This window comes from Alligator sinensis, unplaced genomic scaffold (assembly GCF_000455745.1).
Source record: "Alligator sinensis unplaced genomic scaffold, ASM45574v1 scaffold235_1, whole genome shotgun sequence".
NCBI classification, from domain to species: Eukaryota; Metazoa; Chordata; order Crocodylia; family Alligatoridae; genus Alligator; species Alligator sinensis.
Genome location: NW_005842042.1, coordinates 1,431,070 through 1,450,662, shown reverse-complemented (window position 1 = coordinate 1,450,662; position 19,593 = coordinate 1,431,070). Strand labels below are relative to the sequence as shown.

The following is a 19,593-nucleotide window of genomic DNA, read 5'->3' as shown; positions in this document are numbered from 1 at the left end:
TCCGTGCATGGCTTGGTGGTCCCCACCCTGCGGCCCCCCACCCAGTGGCCTCCACAGCCCAGCAGGAGGGACCCAGTACGGGATGGTGGAGCAAAGCAGGGTGGCAAGACTGGGTGTCACCGCCAGCTACGCTGCTATGGCAAAGTGCCCCCTGCCTCTCCAGCAGCAGCACGGGGGCACAACTCTGTACTGTTGCCGCCACCCTTGTTGCTGCTGAGCGGGCAGGAGGTGCCTCATCATGGCAACATGGCTGATGTGGGGCTCCCGATGATGGTGGCAACAGCACTGAGCCCTGCTCCACCTCCCACACAGGGACCCACCCGCTGGGCCATGGAGGCCCCCAAGGGGGAGGGCAACAGGGTGCAGAGTCCTGAGCCCTACAGAAGGCAGCCCACATCCTCCTAGCCTCCCACGGGCTCTGCTCGGCTCTGCTCCAGCCATGCTGCCCACGGGAAAGGCGGGGGGGAAGGGCTGAGCTTCACACTGCTCTGGCCACAGCAGTCACCGGGTCCCATAGCCCTGACAGCTGGAGACCCCTCCAGCAAGGGGGGGAGAGGGGGAGAGAGCTGCAGGTCAGGAATGAAGGGTACCAGCAGGGCTGAGGCATGGGGGGCTGTGGATTGGGAGTGAGGGGCACTGACAGGGCCAGGGGACTGCAGGTCAGGAGTCAAGGGGAGCAGCAGGGCTGCGGGGCTATGGATTGAGAGTGAGGGGCAATGTCATGGGCAAGGGCAGGGCACTGGTATATCAGGGATGCTCAGTGCCACAAAGCAGTGGGGGGCAGGGGCAGCTGCAGGTTGACCCATGTCCTGGTGAGCAAGGAGGGCAGTGGGAGCTCTGATTTTCTGTGATAAAAAAAAAACAAAATAAAATGCCAAAATATATAGGTATTTAAAATTTATTCTATTATAATGATTGAGGCACTGGTAGGCTTCCAAACTGCTTTAAAATAGTAAATCTATCAATAAAACACTGTGTTCAAATGATACCTATATATAGAGTGGTGTTTCATTTCATTCACGGAAAAACACAGATTTGGGGGTTTTAATCAGAGATTTGAGGATTTTTTTAACAGAGAAAACCAGGATCTCTGGATGAGTTTTACTAGCCCTGACCACACACATTACTAAGCAGTAAGCACATGATATTGTGTATAGGCTATTTGTTGATACATTATCTCTTTTAGGTAATTCTTCATTTTGTAAGTGCATCAGATTTAATTTCTCACTGGATGAAGTTACACATTCTCCTTCGCCGTACTAAATCTGTGGAATGTTAAGCACTGTTAAAGTTTGATTGTTCTGTGAGCAGTTGCAAGTTAAAGGTTAATACCATTTCTTGCCTGCACAGCTCTGACCTGACAATAGAGGGCTGGTGAGCAGGGGCATGGCGAGGAGCCAGGACACCTGGTTTCTTTCCCAGCTCTGGGAAAGGGAGCTGAGCAGTGCATCCTGGGATGCTGGAGGACTGCAAATTGCTCATTTTATCGCCGTGAAGCAGACCAAAGTTACACTAATACAAGCTAAGTAGCAAGGCCAAGACTTAACCCTCACCTAAACTGGTGTAACTTTGAGAGATTCAGAGGGCACCCAGCACGAGTTAACAAGCTTTAACATGTGGATGCTGGTGCTTTAAGTACCTTTAATATGGTCAATGTGCACCATGTAACTTCACCTTCTGTCTTTGGCGCCACCAGTCAGAAAGGCCTCAAAGCAACTCAGCTTTACAAAGAGGAAGGAAAAAATTTTTTTCAAAAAATTATCTTGTGCAGTTTTCCTACCAGCCTCCTGTTTTGCTGAGGATGCAAGAAGCAGAATAGATTTAATCTCTCCCCCCCCATAACTGTACTGGAGCTGCAAAAGTCCAGTCAGTATCAGAGAAATGAACGGATATGACTCATGCACACATGGCGGCGGGGAGCGGGGGGGTTAGATAGGAAGACTGAGAATCAACTGTTTTCAGCTCCTGACCATATATTAAAATCCTGAGGTTGCCAATGACATGGGGCATGAGGGAAGATAATCACAGAAAAAAGAAAGCATATGACAGCAGCCTCTGAAATCTCACACTCGGTTTCTGCCTGGAGGCTACAACCTGCAGCTGAGTGCTAAATAATGCCTGTGCTGTAGTGCTCTGCCCACTGATAGGCTGATGCCACAGAGCTGCCAGATGAACCTGGAAAAGGAACCGTCCAGCTACAGTCTAATATTGCTGCAAAGAGGAACGCTGCTTTGGATCCAACAGTCCTAATCTCTGCCCTGTGAATAATGAGCCTACATATGTTAGCCTCTCCTTAACTGAAGACCATGGAAGCAGGTGGGCGGAGAGCCAGGCCCAAACCTCCCAGCCTCGTTCTGCTCGGGAGTTTCATCTTTGTTAAGGTAGAAAGCTACGCGATCCCATTTGGTGGGCAGGGCGGCTGTTTGCTGACGTGCCAAGCCACATAGCGCTGATGTAAACTGACCAGCTGGGTATTGTTTCCTTTTGAATTGTATCGCAGGGGCTGCTCTGTCCCTGTGAGCCAAGCCTAAAGGTATCATATCAAGTTAGCATTTACAAAGTGCCCCTAGGACTCGCAGAGCAGATTAACTTTCACTTTCACACCTCACTGGCCACATATAAGAAACCTAATCTAAATGGCGTAACTTTGCATAACCGATTATTTTCACTGGAGTAATCTGAGCCCTTCAGTAAATACCATTAAATGCTGCCGATACAGGGAAGGCCCTGTTTGGTGGGGGAGCCAACAGCAGAGGCTGCCAGAGGCAGCGGAGGGAGGATGCAGTGGTAAAAGCCATCCTTTACCACTGCCTCCTCTCTCTTCTACCTGTTTGTTATAAGTAGCTCTATCATTCAACAGTCACCTGTTTCTTTTCTCTGAAAGGCAACATGGAAAAATCAGCGGGCTGCTCCTTTTGTACTTTGGGCTTGTGGGCCAACTCATTTAAATAGTCATATGTAGGCGTGAGAGACAATATGGCAGCAGCTGCAAACTGAACAAAATCTCAGGTCAGCCAGGGTTGCAAAAAGTAAAACCAGGACTTGTCTGGCCAGACTGAGTGCCGGTTTTCCATCTTTTGCACACAACTCCCCTCTCATTCCCTGGGATCTTGGCTTCCATGCTGACATCCCTTGTGACCTGTTACCTCCAACCTGGTCCAACTCCAGCTGCCACTCAGATTGCCGCTCACTTGACCTCTGTCTCTATCCTTTCTTGGGTCTCTCCATTACTGAGGTTCTTCTTCCCAGCCACCAGCTCATGTCTGAGCATCTCTCATTCTCCCCTTCCCCCACTGGCTCTCTTGTGATCTCCAGTTGATTAAGGAGCACAACTACTCTGCTTTCTCTCTCTCTGATTCAACTGCCCAGTCACCACACTACTATGAATTCCAACCTGAACTAAAACTCCTAATCCTAACCTATAAGGCCCTAAATGGGTTCAGCTCTAGCTGTTTCAGAAACTGCTTATCCATCCACAGCTCATCAGAGCAAATACTATAAGGGGATCCAGCAGCTACACATGCCAGGCTGTTGGAGGCAGGGGCAGGGCAGAGCCACGAGAATGCCTTATCCTACTCTACAGGGAATCAGATCAAGACTGAGCACATTAGGCTGAAACAGAGGGCCTGCTTCCTCCACAAAACTCACAGCAGAAGCATCTTCTTTTGTGATCAGCTGATATGAATGGGACATATCAAGGGAAAAACAGAACTATCTGAAATGTAAGAATAAGGGATGAAAGAGCAGACGAAGAATAAGAACATTAAGGAGGTGAAGAACATAGAGGCTACATGATGCTGCCAAACCCAATGTGAGCGACAACTAAGATTCATTAGACTGAAAATGTATTAAAATACAGTTTTCTTCAGTTATAACCCCCAAAACATGCACCGTTTCAATTTCCATTTTGGCAAAACACTATTGTGCCTTCCTACTTTTATTTTTTTTCTGTTGGCAGAATCATTTGTCATCATGGGAAATCAGAGGCCACATGCCTCCTTCCTCTGGAACATAGGCTTGTGCATCTCAGTTATGTTCTAGACCCCCCTCATTTTAGCCAACCTGATATAAAAGTTAAGGTGGGGCTGACAAGCCCAGGAACTAAAGATACCACTTTTAGCTCAAGTCCTATTTTCAGCTACTGACTCAAAGAAAACACTTTATTTTTTCTAAACAAAACCCTGCTGTGTATGAGAGCTTGCTATTGCTATCTGTTTCTGGCTTGTCAGGACTCCTGGATTCGGTTATTGTGTTTGCAACTGATGTTCTGCATGGCCCTGAAAAAACTGTTTAGCATGCTAGAGACCACTCTTTTCACAGTCCTCTAGGGTACTGTGAGGCTTTACACATTTCTGGTTCTTAAACACTTTGAGATCCTTGGATGAGAAGGGCTCATAAGTGGAAAGCACTCTTTTTAAGGTCATCAGTAAAATACTTCCCACATATGCCAGCAGCATAGCTAGGGGACAGGGGGAAAGGGGGCAACTAGCAGCCCAGGCACCTTCTGTCAAGGAGAATAAAAATAGCTGCAGTGATGACTTATGATGCTGCCACCACTGGCACTGCCCCATGCGCCACAGCTGTCCTAGGTGCAGAGTTGCCCTGCTAAGCATCTGGCAGATGCACCTTTTTGGGGGAGGGGAGCCTAGTGTAAGCCTTCATATGTTGCATGACATCTTCATCATCTACTAGCTTCTTACTGAAAATGTCCTCATACCACCCATAAGCCTTCATGAAAACATATACCCCTCTGCACTCTGATACAGAAAAACAAGGTTTTCTTTAGCTGTAGGTTTCACACACTTACACATCCAACCATATGAATAGTTCCCTTTCTGCAATTAAAAAGTGGTGTGGTGCTTCAAGGTCTTCCCATGAATATTGTCAAGCAATTACACATCTGGTAAAGTCTATGGTGAAGTTTGGTATGTGCATTCTTAGTGTGTAATGCCATCTTGGGAAATTCCTGAAGACTAGATAATGGTTCCGAGGCATAGACATATTGTGGACGTTAACCACTGCCCAAAAACCACTGCATGTTTCATATAAGTATCTGCAAAATCTATCATCACAAAGAATATTGCAACAAAAGAATTTAAGTTGCTCATTAGCATAAAGGAGCTTTAAATAACCTGTGTTCACCATAACGGGAAAACAGATTCATGATAATTCCTCTGCTCTGGGTTGCCTGAAACAAGTATTTCTCTGGCATGTCCCAGGGTGTAGCACAGTTCAGAAGCAGGCACTTTAGAAAAGAGGGATTTAAGACAAAGGCAGAACTTGCTCTGACAAAACTTAGATGTCACAATTCTGTCACCTTGACTTCTCAAGGACTCAAGGAAGCCATGGACGTCTTCCATGACAGTTAAATTCAATTCAGTCCACCTGCAATGCTAGTGAGGCTGATCACATTATTATTTAAACAGGAATATGCACAAACCACCTCAGATAAGACACATGCACTATACTTCTGGCCTACATATACAGTTATCTCCACTGGTATCAGCTGGTATGATATACTGCCTTATATGCACTGGCAGAATTGAGTGTCATGTCATTAACAGAATATGTATACAATAAACACTACGAGGGCAATGATGTAAAAAAAAAAAAGTGGCTCTGAAGTGTATGGAACAGAAAGAGACATGGGAATTATGATGTCTTGACATAGTAAATGTACTGAACGCTGACCCTGATAGGCACAGGGAACTAAAAACCAACAGAACTTAAACTGGCTACAAATATTCTGTTTTCTCATGACATTGGAGAGAGAACATGGGGATGGTTTCTTTAGGACATATGGGAATTAGAGCTGTTTCACTGCCTTCTACAGAGTTTTGCATTTTCCTTACAGTCACTCAATCTCAGTCACTCAGTGACCTTTCGCTACTTTTTCCCAGTTCACCAGAATCACTGCTGACCAGTATACTTCCCTGGTCTGTCCAAAACCAAAGGAAGAGGAAAAAGCCTTGTACAGAACACTATAAAAGGAAGTTTACTTTGTGCTGTATCATGTCTCCTTTTCTTTGCAAGTCTAAATACAAGTTCGGGACTTTGCTTGCTTGCTCTGTTTCCACTGGCTAAAAACAGCATTTTTCCCAGCTACTGCTGCTATTCAGGGGGGTGAAAAATGCACATTCATACCTTTGCTACATTCAGAGCTAGATGACTAGTCTGGTTTCAAGTAAGGAGGATATTCCTCAAATGAAAACATTTGCTTTGTAAGCTGAGGTTAAGTGAATGTGAATAGGTCATTTAGCCTCATTACTTGCAGCACTGTTCTATATAACACACCAAAAAACTGACACCATTTTTATTAAGTTTAACATTTACTTTTGCATATGAAAAGAGAAAGCACATAAATACACAACCCAGAACCCAAGCTGCATCTCTCGCACACTAATGCACACAAAGAAGATCTATAGATAAAATGCTGCAGGGCAAATTGCACTACAAGCGAAAATTTTGGAGACATTTGAGAAAAAAGAATCTGCAATGTGAGACCATCTTCCTTGAAGAAACACAGCTGATCTCCTACATTCCCATATCTGACTTCCACTGGTCTGTGTAAAATATAAACTTCACGCTAACTCTATGAAAACAGTCAACATCTTAGAGAGACAACAGTCTGCTCCTGGCTGGTGAAAAGGGGGAAAAAAATCCCAGGCTGTCATTCTTCCCTCACTGTGACCTTCATGCTCCACTAGATTTCTGAAGATACTGAAATCTTGGCAGGGAAGTGTACAGTCTGTGGGAACCAGGCAATACAGTCCAGGCTTGCTGGTGAGAATTAGGCCCAGTCAGACCCTTTTTTAAGGCCCTATATTATACACGGAAGATAATGTAGTGGAAAGCTTGTTTGGGGCTGGGAATTATAGGCTTCGTTCTCCAGGACATGAGCTGACTGACTGAAGAGGTCAGAAAGACTCTTTTTCTCTTAATAGATCACACTGCACAACTGATCTGGGGCATTAAGCTTTTTCTCTGTCTTTATTATAAACATTAGATATTATGCCCAACTGGAATCAGGACAGCATAAGGATCCTGCATGAACTGATCCTACACAGCTGTACTTGTGGTATAGCTAGCACCATTATGTGGTACCACTCTGAAGGCAGGTGGCACATAACAAAACCCACCCTTCTTCCTGCCTAGGAATTCACATCAAAAGTGTACTCCAAAACATATACATTATTCCCTCCTGCAAACAAACAGATGCTACCCAGAGACAGAGCTTATTATTTCCATGGAAAGATTTCTCGTTCTTTATCAGTTGGGAGAACACTTACAGAAAGGCGATAAAATGCAAGGTGTAGTTGGCTGAAAACAATTCAGTTCTACTTCATATGTCCTGTGCCATTTGCCTTCAATAAACTATCACAAACCTCGCTGATGTTCAGTCATCGTCGTGCAAAACTGTTCAAACTAGAAATAAGGCTTTGAGACATCCTTCTTAAAGAATCTGTTGATGAAAAGCGCTGTGTAGCCATTAAGCACAATTATTACTGATGCCTCCTAACTCAAATGCAAATAATCCTGTTCCTTCCACTGTGGCTAGAAAGAAAGAAAGAATCTGACATGCACAGTTCCCCAGGCAGAACCTAAGCAGTACAAGTTACAGATGCATCTACATTGTGAGGCCCAACATAAACAGTAAGACTGAGAAGGTCTTACCCTTTCTTGTTGAACAATTGCATGCTGGAGCAAAAAATCACTAATTACATAGTGGACGAGCCTCAGGCTGATTTTTCATTTTAGGGTGAGAGGTTATAAGGAATAAGTTGTTAATTCACATCTGGGGAAAGCACAGATGCAGCTAATCTTAGGTCTTTCCTCACCTGTAGGTGCTGACAAATTGCATCCGACAGATGAGCCTTTTATTAAACCACAGAGAGTTTCAAACTGATATTATATTTCACAATGCTCCCAAATTTGTAAAACCAGTGCATATGGTCCTTGTTATTGCTTGCTTATATGGTGCTAGATTCTATTTATATGCACACAGAATTAAACATATCCCTTCCCAAAGATTTTCACAGCAGAGGAAAAAGTGACTGGAGACCCAACACCGCTTAGGCTTAATAGTGTCTTAAAGCCAAAGTGTTGCAGGTTCTATGGATTTTGAGTTTTTCTTTCATCTTTTGGGACATGGTTTTGTTAACGCATGTCCTTCATTTATCTTTTCTATCCAGTGGTGGCACATCCCCAGTGTGCAGTTTCCTGAGAAGAAAAAGCCATTAGGTATCATGGATCCTTTTATTCATCCAGCTGGTGTTCAGCACATACCAGAAAGCATAATGTACTATTTTTTTTTTAATTAAATGACTCTTGCCCTTTTGTGAAATTTACATCAGGCCTTCATGAGAAAGGAACCACAAAACAAAACCGCTCTGGTCCCACTTCCATGACACCATAAATGAGGAAGAGAGCAACTCTGCTCGCAAGTTAGTGAGAAAGGAGATGGCTGGGAGTTCTCATCATCGTCTGGACCAACAGTACAACCCACATGAAAGGATCAAAAAGGCCTGCTGATCAGATTGGTGTGACAGAGATGTGCAGATTTTCAACCTAAACGACAGCTTGAGGGATCTATATTACTAATTATCAACTAATATTGCCAGGGTTCCCAGGCTAGCTTCAAAGCTTCCTGCAAACTGCCTCAAGCACAGGGTTTTTCATCTAAGCATAAGGCCTTGATTGCTGTCCCTGTTAAATGGATTGCTCCATACTGTGTTCGCTCTGTGCAAATCAGAGTTTGCACATAAGGAGCTTCATAGCTATGAGGTTTGCTACCTTAACCACACAAAGACAGAGACATTTGCTAAAACTGCTGTAACATTTCAGCTTCTATCTTTCGGAAAGTAGCGGTTTCCTCTTGGCTCCTGCCTACTTTTAGTCCCACACTGAAGTCTTTCAATGAGGAAAGTGGTTTTGAAACAAAAAGGGCACAGGTCTCTCTCACGCTGCAGAAGTTAAACAAGATATCAGTACAGGTAACTTGCTTAGTTCAGATCTGAGCTTCAGTGAAGTGAAAGAGACAGTCTATTTACACTTGCAAAAATCCTACAGTTGCACAGAGCATTACTTATCATGGAGTGTTTCTGGCTTCCCTTTCCTGGATTTAGCTCCCTTGTGACTAGTGGCTTTTCACTGTTAAAAATGTGCCTAGCCAATACATCATACTTCAGCCAGTAAAAGGAAAGGGATGTCTTTGTACTTCAGAAGGCAGGGTAGATATGCACCTTATAAACTAACTAAATCAGAGGTACACAAGCTTTTGTAAGCTGCAGCTTACATCAGATGTTGTGAAGTGACTGTAGGAAGCAGAACTTCTAAATAGACAGCAATGTCTGAATTACAAAAGGTAGGAAAGGAGAGAGGAAAAAGGAAGGGGCACTGCTGGGAGTGGCAAGGTGGGTAGGAGAGAGAAAAACAAAGCAGTTAACCCAACGAGGGACACAGGTTATAAAAGCTAATCTAGGTAATGGGATAAGAATAAAATAAGAATCCTTCTGCCTGATTTCAGACTAACACAGCTAACTACCTGTCTTAGTCCTCCAGACCCACTGCAAAACATCTGTAAACAAAGACACACAACACAGCACTGTACAGACTGTTAAAAATGTAAATTTCTGCTTTTCTACAGTTCAAATAAAGTTTTCATGAAGGGAGCTCTCATGGAACCGTACAACAGAGAGATGGAACAGGTTTATTTAGTGCAGCATCCAACCTACTTTGAATGTGCAGGCACTGGACTTCCCCCAACTTTCCTTAATCAGTCATTCCAAACCTAGGAAAGCCCTGAAGAATCGAAGAACCTATTTTCCAGCCAACCTATACTTGCTTCTAAAAACCACACGCAGGCACTCTCTGAAGGCTTCTCCAGGTCCTTTATGATAAGCATGGGGACCAGTAGGTGGAATAAATTATTTGTGAACTATCTTCAGTTCTCTTATACATGCCCACCACTTGCATTCCTTCTGGTGGAACTGCTCATATTTATCTGAGGGAAGAAAAAGCTACCAGTGAGTTCACAAATGAGCAGATGATTAGAAGATACACTTGAAATGCATGTGGGAGACTCAAACACACAGAGCAAAAGAGCAGACCGAGCGCACTCTCCCTCAGGTCCCAGAGAAAAGTCCAAAATACATAAAGGACTAGCAACTTGCACTTATTTTAACTTTAAATGATTTAATCTCATGGCAGGGGAACAAGGCACGTCCTCTTCCTTTCAGCTATAAGGAGGGGGCCCCCATCCATGCCAAGGGAGCTGACAAGAGGAACCACACTTCATAACAATCCTGGATGCAAAACTGTATTGGCATCTATTTTTAATACATCCAATGGTACACGTAGGAACTGTTACAGTAATAATATCTGCTGACATATTCCCTCAAATAATTTACTGAATACGAGCCAGAGACAAAACAAGCCCTTGGTCCATGAGACAGAGAGAGGCAGGCAGGATGCCACATTGCTTCCTGCAACACACAGAAAATGCTTATCTATGATTGATGATCACAGCTGATAATGAACTTCCAGCCCTCTGGCAAGCAGACAGACTATTCCCCATGGTGAGTTCTGTAGCTCAGACACCATTTGTGAAAAAAAAGAAGGAGGGTGAACAGGTTAGAAAGCTGATTTTGAATCTCTGAGCACCCAGAACTCCCACTGACATCAGGGACAGCTTTGAGTACTCTGCATCTTTGGAAATCAAGGGTAATTAGAGAAGTAGTTCCTCTAGGTCCACAGCTGCCAAAAGTTTTAGGTTCCCCTTTAGAGGAATGTTATTGTATAGATTAAACTATCAATACAGTAATTTTGACTTTGAAGGATACCAGGGTCTTCTCAGTCCTAAACACAAAACAGCACTAAAATGCCACATCCTTACAATGTGGCTACACGTATGACATAGAAGTGACCACAGGCTAGATTAGACAGTCCCAAGAATGGATTTCAGCCTTTAAGCTGTTTGTAATATCCAACAGAAAAAAATCTGGAGGTAAAACTACCCAAGTAGATTGAGATCAGTGTATCACAAAATACTGCAACAAGTACTTGAGCATATACCATTATACAGAACAATACTGAATCAGATATATGAATCTTTATATCACCACACCTAAAATCTTGCTCTTCCTTTATTTACCTGTCAGCAGGTAAAATACCTGCAAAATACAAAGTAAAGGTAAAATACCTTTGCAAGGTAAAATACCTTTGCAAAATACAAAGTAATTTGACAAAAACTAATGCCAGCTTCCCTGCCCAGGTATGTTAACACGTGCAGTTGTCTTACCATGACTAAGACACAAGTAAAGCATCTTTTCTGGAAGCTGGTGGGTGTATAATATATACTGCTAGGCACAGCTTTCATAACAGCAGTAAGAATGAGCATAGAGGAGTACACAAGAAAAGAACTGCAGAACTAAGCAGCTCCAACATCTGGCCCATAAAGTAAGGGGTCAGTTTTATACCACAAGTCACATGCTCATCTGCATTTATGATATATCATCCCACTGATTTTTGCAGCAAAAATATTCTCTGCACTTATTTGCTCTAATGGTCTTGTAAAGGCTGCCTGCAATATACAATGCTCTCATTTTATGGAATCTTGGTTAAGTCTACAGGATACATGTTTGGTTCAAAGGTTTAAAAAAAAATTAGAACCAAGAAGCCAGTTGCTCTAAATGGAATAAAATCTATCCTGAGAAGAATGAAACCACAAAACTGAGTACATTATCTGACATCTGAATATACCCATTTGTCCTGAAGCAGGATCAACCAAGTGACCCATATTATGTCTATGCCATCTGCTTGGCTCTCTACTATTCCCATCCTGTGGGCGTCCTGAACAGCTGGACAACTCTCATTTTCTGAGCGACTTGGACACTGTTTCAACAACTACTGAAATCAGATATAAGTGGAATTCTAGAAAAGTATGCTTCTGTGTGTTTTCCCAATATTCACTGCTATTGCTACAAAATGCACAAAGTTCCACACTGCTAGGAAACCCTGCTAGCTGTCTACCAAACAGCATTGAGGCAGACCATTACTGAAATGCTAGACTTGGCTCATTTACCCGTAAAGGAATGCTCCTTTTCTAGTCAGGTTTGTGTATTTCTTCTCTTCCTATCTTTAGAGCCCTGATAAGATAAGAAATGTTAAAGTCACAAGTCGGCTTATATTACAGTTTTCAAAGGGATAAGTTACAGTGTGTTACTGTAATGAATGCACCAGTGAAACTGGAAGTGATGGAGAAGAATTAAGCCTAACGCAATCAAGATTTTTTTTTTTTTAAATCAGTCCAAAAATATTCAATCCCAAACATAATCTGGATTCATCAGACAGCAAAAACATGAACTAACCCAACAGCCTCAAACAAAATCCTGGCCTTCCAAACCAAGTAAAACTCTCCCTTTCCATTAATGTAATTAAGGGATATCAGAACATACAGCCACAATTAACTATGCTTTATATAATTAAAACAGCATGTGTTCTAGGCAAAGAACTCAGAAACAAAGAGAAGAGAATATCCATGATCATCAAGACTAAACAAAACCCTAAATATCAGAAACTTGAAAGCTATACCAAATGCTAACCGGCTTCATATGTAGCTGATGCTTTTGATTTGGTCATGGTCACCAACATTTGTAAAGGACATTAGCACTTTTCAAAAACACACTGCTTTGTGAGTCCTTCTCAAAGTACAGGAAGGAACCCTGGGGACCCACAGGAAGATCCAAGGATATAAAGCCAGAATACTACAATGGTGTGTACTTAAACCAAATGAGCAGTGATATTAATTTAGAAAAAAAGATTCCTACCTGACAGCGACTGAAGATATCTGCCAGAGCCACTTGAACATTGAAGTGTTTCAGAACTTGTAGGGCCTGCTCCCTTGCTTTTTCTGAACAGTTCACAGAGAAACATCTCCCTTCTCCTACCTGGGACTGCAGCTGCAAAAGGCAAGTCGCACACCAAAGACATGACAAACCATGTATTCAAGACACTGGGATCTGGGCTCGTTAAAACACACCAGAGTTGATTTTTACATCAAATAATGTTTGATGCTATTGTATGCCTATTCACTAAATTTAGAACACACATGATAATTTAACACTAGTAATTTAAGACACCTTTGCAAAGGGTTTTGAGACTGCTGGAACAGTCTAATGTTCAGTATGCTGTACCCAACAGTAAGTTTTAATTTCCCTGTAAGTTAGCATACAGAAGTAGAGTGGTGTTGTCTGAAATGACATAGGACTGTATTTAACCATGGTTATCATGTGAACCCCAGATGCGAGCTCATACACTGACATGCAGCAAAGCAAGCCGAGATGAGGAGATAGCACTTGATGAAATAAATTGGAACCATCTGACCCTTTCTAGCTTTATTTCAACGAGTCATTTATTTTTACCTCAAGCAAGCTAATGGTCATTGAACTTGCAAGGGTTGATGTGGCCACTTCCTATGTGTTTGTTCCAGGATACAGGTTTAGTGCAGATGTCTGTAACTTGGAGTGCATATTTGGGAAGTGTCTAGTTTAGCCTTTATAAAGGTGCTCAGTACCTTGAGATAATTAGCAATCAATTAAGTCTAAAAGTCTACTATAAGCAAACCCTCTGCTATTTTGTGTTATCCACAATGGTAGAACAAAATCTACAGATTCAACTCTAACAGCTATTTCCTAAAACAATACTACGCATCCTAGGATGGTTATTTTCCATTGGCAATTCTCACACAACATTCATGAACTGAAGATCTGCCTCCTAACACAAGGCCTGACCAATGGAAGTTCCTGACTCAATGGAAGTTCTCACTCATGGCCTGACCCCATAGTCTTAAACAGATTAAATATTTAGAGTCCTCTTTCAGGCCCAGCAATAAGCCATATGAAATAATCAACCAGCAAGATGCAGCTTACAATCAATCCAGGTCTAAGCAAAAAGATAATACAAATATAGTTGGGTCATCATCGTATATCTGTGGTCTGGAATGGGGGAGATCCATGGTCTATCCACACGTGCAATCCTGAATTGTTTTACTGCTAGAAATCACTCTGTAGATCACAAGACAAGACATGTGACTTCCTACAATGGGTATCATAATATATCATAATTATTCACTTGTGTGGTTAAACATATTCCATCTGAGGATGCACTAACAGTATTTGAGAGGGAACTTACATTTGATTCATTGAGGAATATAAGCTTTTGTAGTTGTGCTGAGTGTAGTACTGTTTTACTTTTTATATATGCACACAACAGTTCAAACTGCCAACCAGGATCATGTTTGGCACTTCCATTCTATTTCTTCCAAGCCCCCAAAAAAGCCGTACAGCATTAGACAGCAGATAGTGTTGTCAGTGTGGATATATTCAATAAACAGGAATCTCCTTATACTCCTTGATGAAATGGATGGGAAGTTAGTTGCATTTAATCACTCCGGATAAGCTGCACAGAGCCACTTTGTTCAGAGATGGGTTTGCTTTCTATTACCTTTTAAGATGCAGAGCAATTGCTCTCAATACTGGCTGCATGAGAAGTGAAACAAACTTATTCCTGACCCTCTGATATTCAGAGCAAGAAGAAGACCCTTTTGCATATCAATGGCTTTCAGTACAGGAAACAGATGAAAAAGTTCATCCAGCTGTTGCTTTCACATCTGACTTCTTCTCTCCTCTGCCTAATGTATTCTAGTCCCAAAAATGATACAATATAAGAGAAACGTATTTACCGTCTGATATGGGAGTCCAGAGGTTAAAATGACCCTTCCTTCCTGCCGGGCAATCTGCAAACAAGGAAAAGCCATAATTAACATGAGTTAAAATGACCAGTGAACTCAAACTGAGGACCCCACAAAAGCTAATGAAATGATCCTAGCACACTCCTAAAGGCCATTATCTCACTTTACAGATGGGAACAGGAACAAAGGAATAAAGTGACTTGTGCAAAACTTCAAAGAAAGTTTGAAGCAGAGTCTCCTGCATGACTCCATCAAGACCCATCCTTCCAGCAAGCACACTAAAGGGTTCACTAGTCAGGTTTGGAACAATCTGGTGACAAAAGAAAACCACCGTATTTGACAGTAAAATTTTTTACAAAGATTAAAATGGGATTCACTCCCATGTGACTGAGGAGCATTTCAGCTCTTCCTCACCCTGCTACCAGTAAATGTTTCTATAGCCATAATTGTCATGACCCAAAGGGTATGATTTTGTGTGCGCTTCGGCACTGCAGAATTATTTCCCGCCACAAGGAGCTTTCTTTGCATGGTGCAATTCTCAGTTGCATAGAGAAAACCCCGGTGCAAAGGAGTTCCCGCCACCCGTATGTAAATTTGTTTCCCACTATTGGCTGTTTCTAAAGAATCCCCCCGGCGCGCCTGGCCACGGGCTTCCTAGCCGTATAAGAGGCTTGAGCAGTTTCCGCCCAAGTTGGAGGAGGAGGACTTCACAGCCATCTCGTGAAGAACTCTAAGCGCGCTGTGGAGCCTAACAAACTCCGCGTGTGCCTTAAAGGAGGATACAGGGGCCTGATCAACCTCTAGCCTCTCCCCGTCGCCGCACAATCCCTCGACGTACCCCACCCTGCGCGCTCATGGAGAGTCACCTTTCGGCCTCTCATTTTGGACGGTCCACAGAGCCTAGCAAACTCCGTGAGTGGTATCCAGAGCTCTGTTCGTGTTGTGGAGCCTAGCAAACTCCACGTGTGTGTCCTTTTGTAACTGCAACTCAAGAAAGTTTTCCTGCCTGCACCGTGACCACCTACGGTGTAAGTAAAATAATCTTTAATCAACCTCTACGCGTCAGTGCCTAATTCTAGTTCACCGTGCCGACCTTTTCCCCGGCCCACATGCCCGGGCTGCTGGCCACAGCCCCTTGGCCCTGACAATAATGATAGAAGAACTTCTACACAAAACCAGCACCTCCACTTAGTTAATGAACCAACAGTGCTTCCATGGTCACAACTCTCCTTCATTGGAGGTTTTCAGGGAGTGGTATCTGTCTGGGATGGTTTAGGAATATTGAACCCTGCATCTCTGCAGAGTACTAGCCTAGATGACCCTGGAGGTTTTTTCTAACCTTATGATTTCTCTAGAACCAGCTGCTTGTTGCTACAGCTTTCCCCCTGTTTAGGATATTGAGAGGCTCCATCTGGATCCTATCAACGCTAGTCCTAAACAACAGTAAGAGGAACTGTAGTCAATGCAATGCTGTTTCTCTGTCTTCTTCCCAGAATGAGCAGGCAATAATACAACCTGCAGGCAAGGAATGCAAGGCTTTAGCAATTATACTGTGTGTTTCTTAGAAGGGCTTAAACCATCTTCTGGCTACAAACATCTTGCAGCCTACAGGAAAGCCTTAAAAGAGAGAGGAACCCCAAAGGCAAAGTCTTCCTTTGTAGCTGGTTCACCCAGAGCAACATCTTGCCAAGTAGACGGGGGTTAGTCTAATTGGACCTTCACAGAGCTTTCTTCACACCTGGCCTTCCCATGTGGCCCTGCTTTCTTTTGCAACATTACAGGGCTGGCTAACAGCTCTATTCAGAGACAGTGATTAACACCAACCTCTAAAACACCCTTCCACAGTTAAGGCAGTGGATTTGACCATAGACAACAAACTCATTATCTTCATAAGGCACAAGCCCCTACCTGAAGTAGAAGCCTGAGGTCATGGCAGTGACATCACCCAGCCAGCTCGGTTCAGTGAGCATGACACAATAGCACCAGGTAGTCTAAAATCTGACTACCTGAGGGTGAATCATTAGAAGAGTTTAGGTAACATTAGTGAACATGCAGTTGAATTGCGCCTGTTAAATTACCTTACAGGGATTTACTAATGATGGAAAAGAGACCCCCTTCAGACCTAAGTATATTTCAGGATAAGTCTGGGGATTTCCTAGCCAGGACAGTCAATTCAGACTTCTTGTGGCTAGGGTTAATTAATTCAAGCGTATCTAGAAAGGCACCATAGAGACGATACAAATAACATCAAATAAAAAAATAAAGGAAAACCATTTTTCCCTGCATTGATTTCATTCTTTGGGACATTAACTGGATGAAGTACACAGAGGCCAGAGAGAAGCCATGCATGATAGCACACATCCAGCAGAAATCAGTGTGAAATGTAAGTCTGGGAAAAGAGGGCTTTCTTTCCTCTTCAGTTGTGAGAGACAGATAACCAAACATAGCTCTGGTGCTGCCCAGATAATGGCTATTCACAGTACCTTGATTCAATTATAAAAAAAGAAACCAAATATAGGCTGTGGCAGCATTTTGGTATATGTGGTCTGGTACTGGACCAAGAGCTGGTGGAAATGGCAGGAAACACGCTGCCTCCATAAACCAGTTTTTAAGGGTGTTTAGAGCCCACTGCAAAGTAAACTGACAGCACAGAAGCTGATACAACCCAGTTATAGAGGTAATACGTATCTGCCACAACTGGGCCAAGGAGCAAAATGCATTTATTGAAAACAAGGCTAATTTCAAATGGAAGTAGCAACAATAACACCCTCAAGTAAGACCTAATGTACTACATGTCTGAGAATGAACTGCAGTCCTTAAAAATACAGGAGAATTATTCAAGAGGTATGGAAGTGTCACCTGAATTGAAACTAGACTCAATACAGTTAACATATGTCCAGGTTTTCCTGGACATGTCCTTTTTTTGGGTTCTCCCATCTCTGTCCAGGCCTTTTTTTTAAATATCAGCAAATGTCTGGGACTTTGCCCTGCCTCTGCTTTCCCACCCTCACTGTGCATGCCGGCTTCAGGCAAGAAGCTTGATTTTGCTACCTAGCTCAGGTGGCGACTGCTCCCTCAGCCTGCCCCCTGCCCTTTCCCATCCCTCCCTCCCAGCTGTGGGAAGCGGGGCTGCTCCCACCCCATCGCATTGGCCCTGCGGGGGTGTGAGGGTGGGGACACATGATGATGGGGTCCTGCTGTGACAGGTGCGGGAGGTGGATGGCTGTTGTGGTGAGCACCGCAGCTCCTCTGCCTCCTCCTCTTTGGATCGTCACCATGGAGGGGAAGGAGGCAGCTGCCATGCCTCTTGCCTGGTGCTATGGCTCGCATGCTTAGCCAGGACTCTATGGACATCAGTAGCTGCATGCCCGCCTGGCTGGGTCAGGCCATAGAGGGGAGAAGAGGGGGCTGTGCTGGGAAAGTCTGAGGTGGGAACCCAGCAGTGTGGGGCGGAGTGACCCCCAGGTGTCTGCTCCAGCAGTTGCAGGAGTTGTGGAGTCACCACCACCAGGAGTTGTGTCCTGTTCGCACCTCAGCCCTGCAGGGGGCTGGAGCTGCGCAGCAGCAGTGCTCAGCTGAGGCAGGAAAGAAGGGGAGAGGGGGGCAGGGTCTCCCTGTGCCGCAGAGGGTGCTGTGGCACGCTGGTGCTAGTCGGGGCAGAGAACGGCCACAGGCCCACAGCACCTGGGTGCACTGAATGGGGCGAGGAGGGGCAGGGGCACTTCTCTGCTTCCTCCCTGGCTTTCCTTTCTCCCGCTCCCCGCCGCATCCTCCAGCCCTCTTGCCAGCCCTGTTTTTATTTCCATTCTAAAACTTGCCCAAGACTGAGCCTCGTGCCATGCTGCTTCCCCCGGCAGCCTCCACCCCAGGCTGCTTTCTTTCTCTGCCCTCCTGCCCACGGCAGGGTTGGAGCGCCTCCAGGCCAGGGATTCTCCACCAGGGTGCAGCAGCTGTGGTCCTTCTCAGTTGGTTTGCCAGACATCAATTGCTCTATTCTGAGCCAGGGGTTCAAAGAAAAAAAGGAGGCAAAACTAAGAGCTGGTCCTTTCCCACCCATGCCAATAGTCTAAAAACACTGGGAACCAGTGCCCTAGGCAGCTCTTCATTTCTCTTCCCACACAAGCTCCCAGCAGACCTGGGCTCCTCAGGACCACTGGCTGCTTTCTCCAGAAGCTCTTCTGAGCAGCCCCAATCTACTCCCGGAGCTGTGCGACTTGGGTGGAGAGGTATAGGCAGCCAGGTCAGATTTACTTCCAATTATTGTGCTCATAAATGGACTTGGCCACCAAAGGGCGATTCTGTTCACCCATCCAAGGCCTTGCAAATCCATGAATACATGCGACACATCATCATCTGAACCAGGAGTCAGCAACATTTTTGGTCAGAGTGCCAAAAACACCCCAACCTCAACCCATTCCTTGACATGGCATATCAGGGGCCGATTCAATTCGGTGATTCGAATCACTGTCCCGAATTGATTTGGCCGAATCTGGTTTCACAATTTGGTCACAGCTGAATCGGCTGAATCAGCCCCATCCCCAGCCCGCTCTCAATGGCTGCCCCGCCCGCTCCCCCAGCTCCTGGCTCTTTGAAGAAGAAAAAAAAAAGGCCTCCACTCACTGGCTGCTGCCCGGCAGGGGGGGCAATCCCTGCTGTCCCCCACTGCGTGGGGGGCTCTGTCACATGCCCCTGACCCTCGCCTGCTCCCCCAGGCCCCCCATGGCTGCCCCACACACCCCAGCTCCCAGCCCTTTAAAAAAAAAGACAACAAAACCCCGGATGCACCGGCTGCTGCCAGGCCGGGGGGGGGGCAGCAGGGAGCGATCCCTGCTGCCCTCTACTGC

The 19,593-nt window shown here is 44.5% G+C and overlaps 1 protein-coding gene across 1 annotated transcript in view; it reads right to left on the bottom strand.

The window, feature by feature from the left end:
- The window catches only part of EXD3 (exonuclease 3'-5' domain containing 3), a 459,528-nt gene that overhangs the window by 232,240 nt on the left and 207,695 nt on the right, over nucleotides 1-19,593 (bottom strand). Inside the window, exons 20-21 of the mRNA XM_025203011.1 lie at nucleotides 14,741-14,794; nucleotides 12,828-12,959 (exon numbers count right to left, since the gene is read on the bottom strand). Of these exons, the coding sequence (XP_025058796.1) occupies nucleotides 12,828-12,959; nucleotides 14,741-14,794 (186 nt within the window). The remainder of the gene's footprint in view (nucleotides 1-12,827; nucleotides 12,960-14,740; nucleotides 14,795-19,593) is intronic.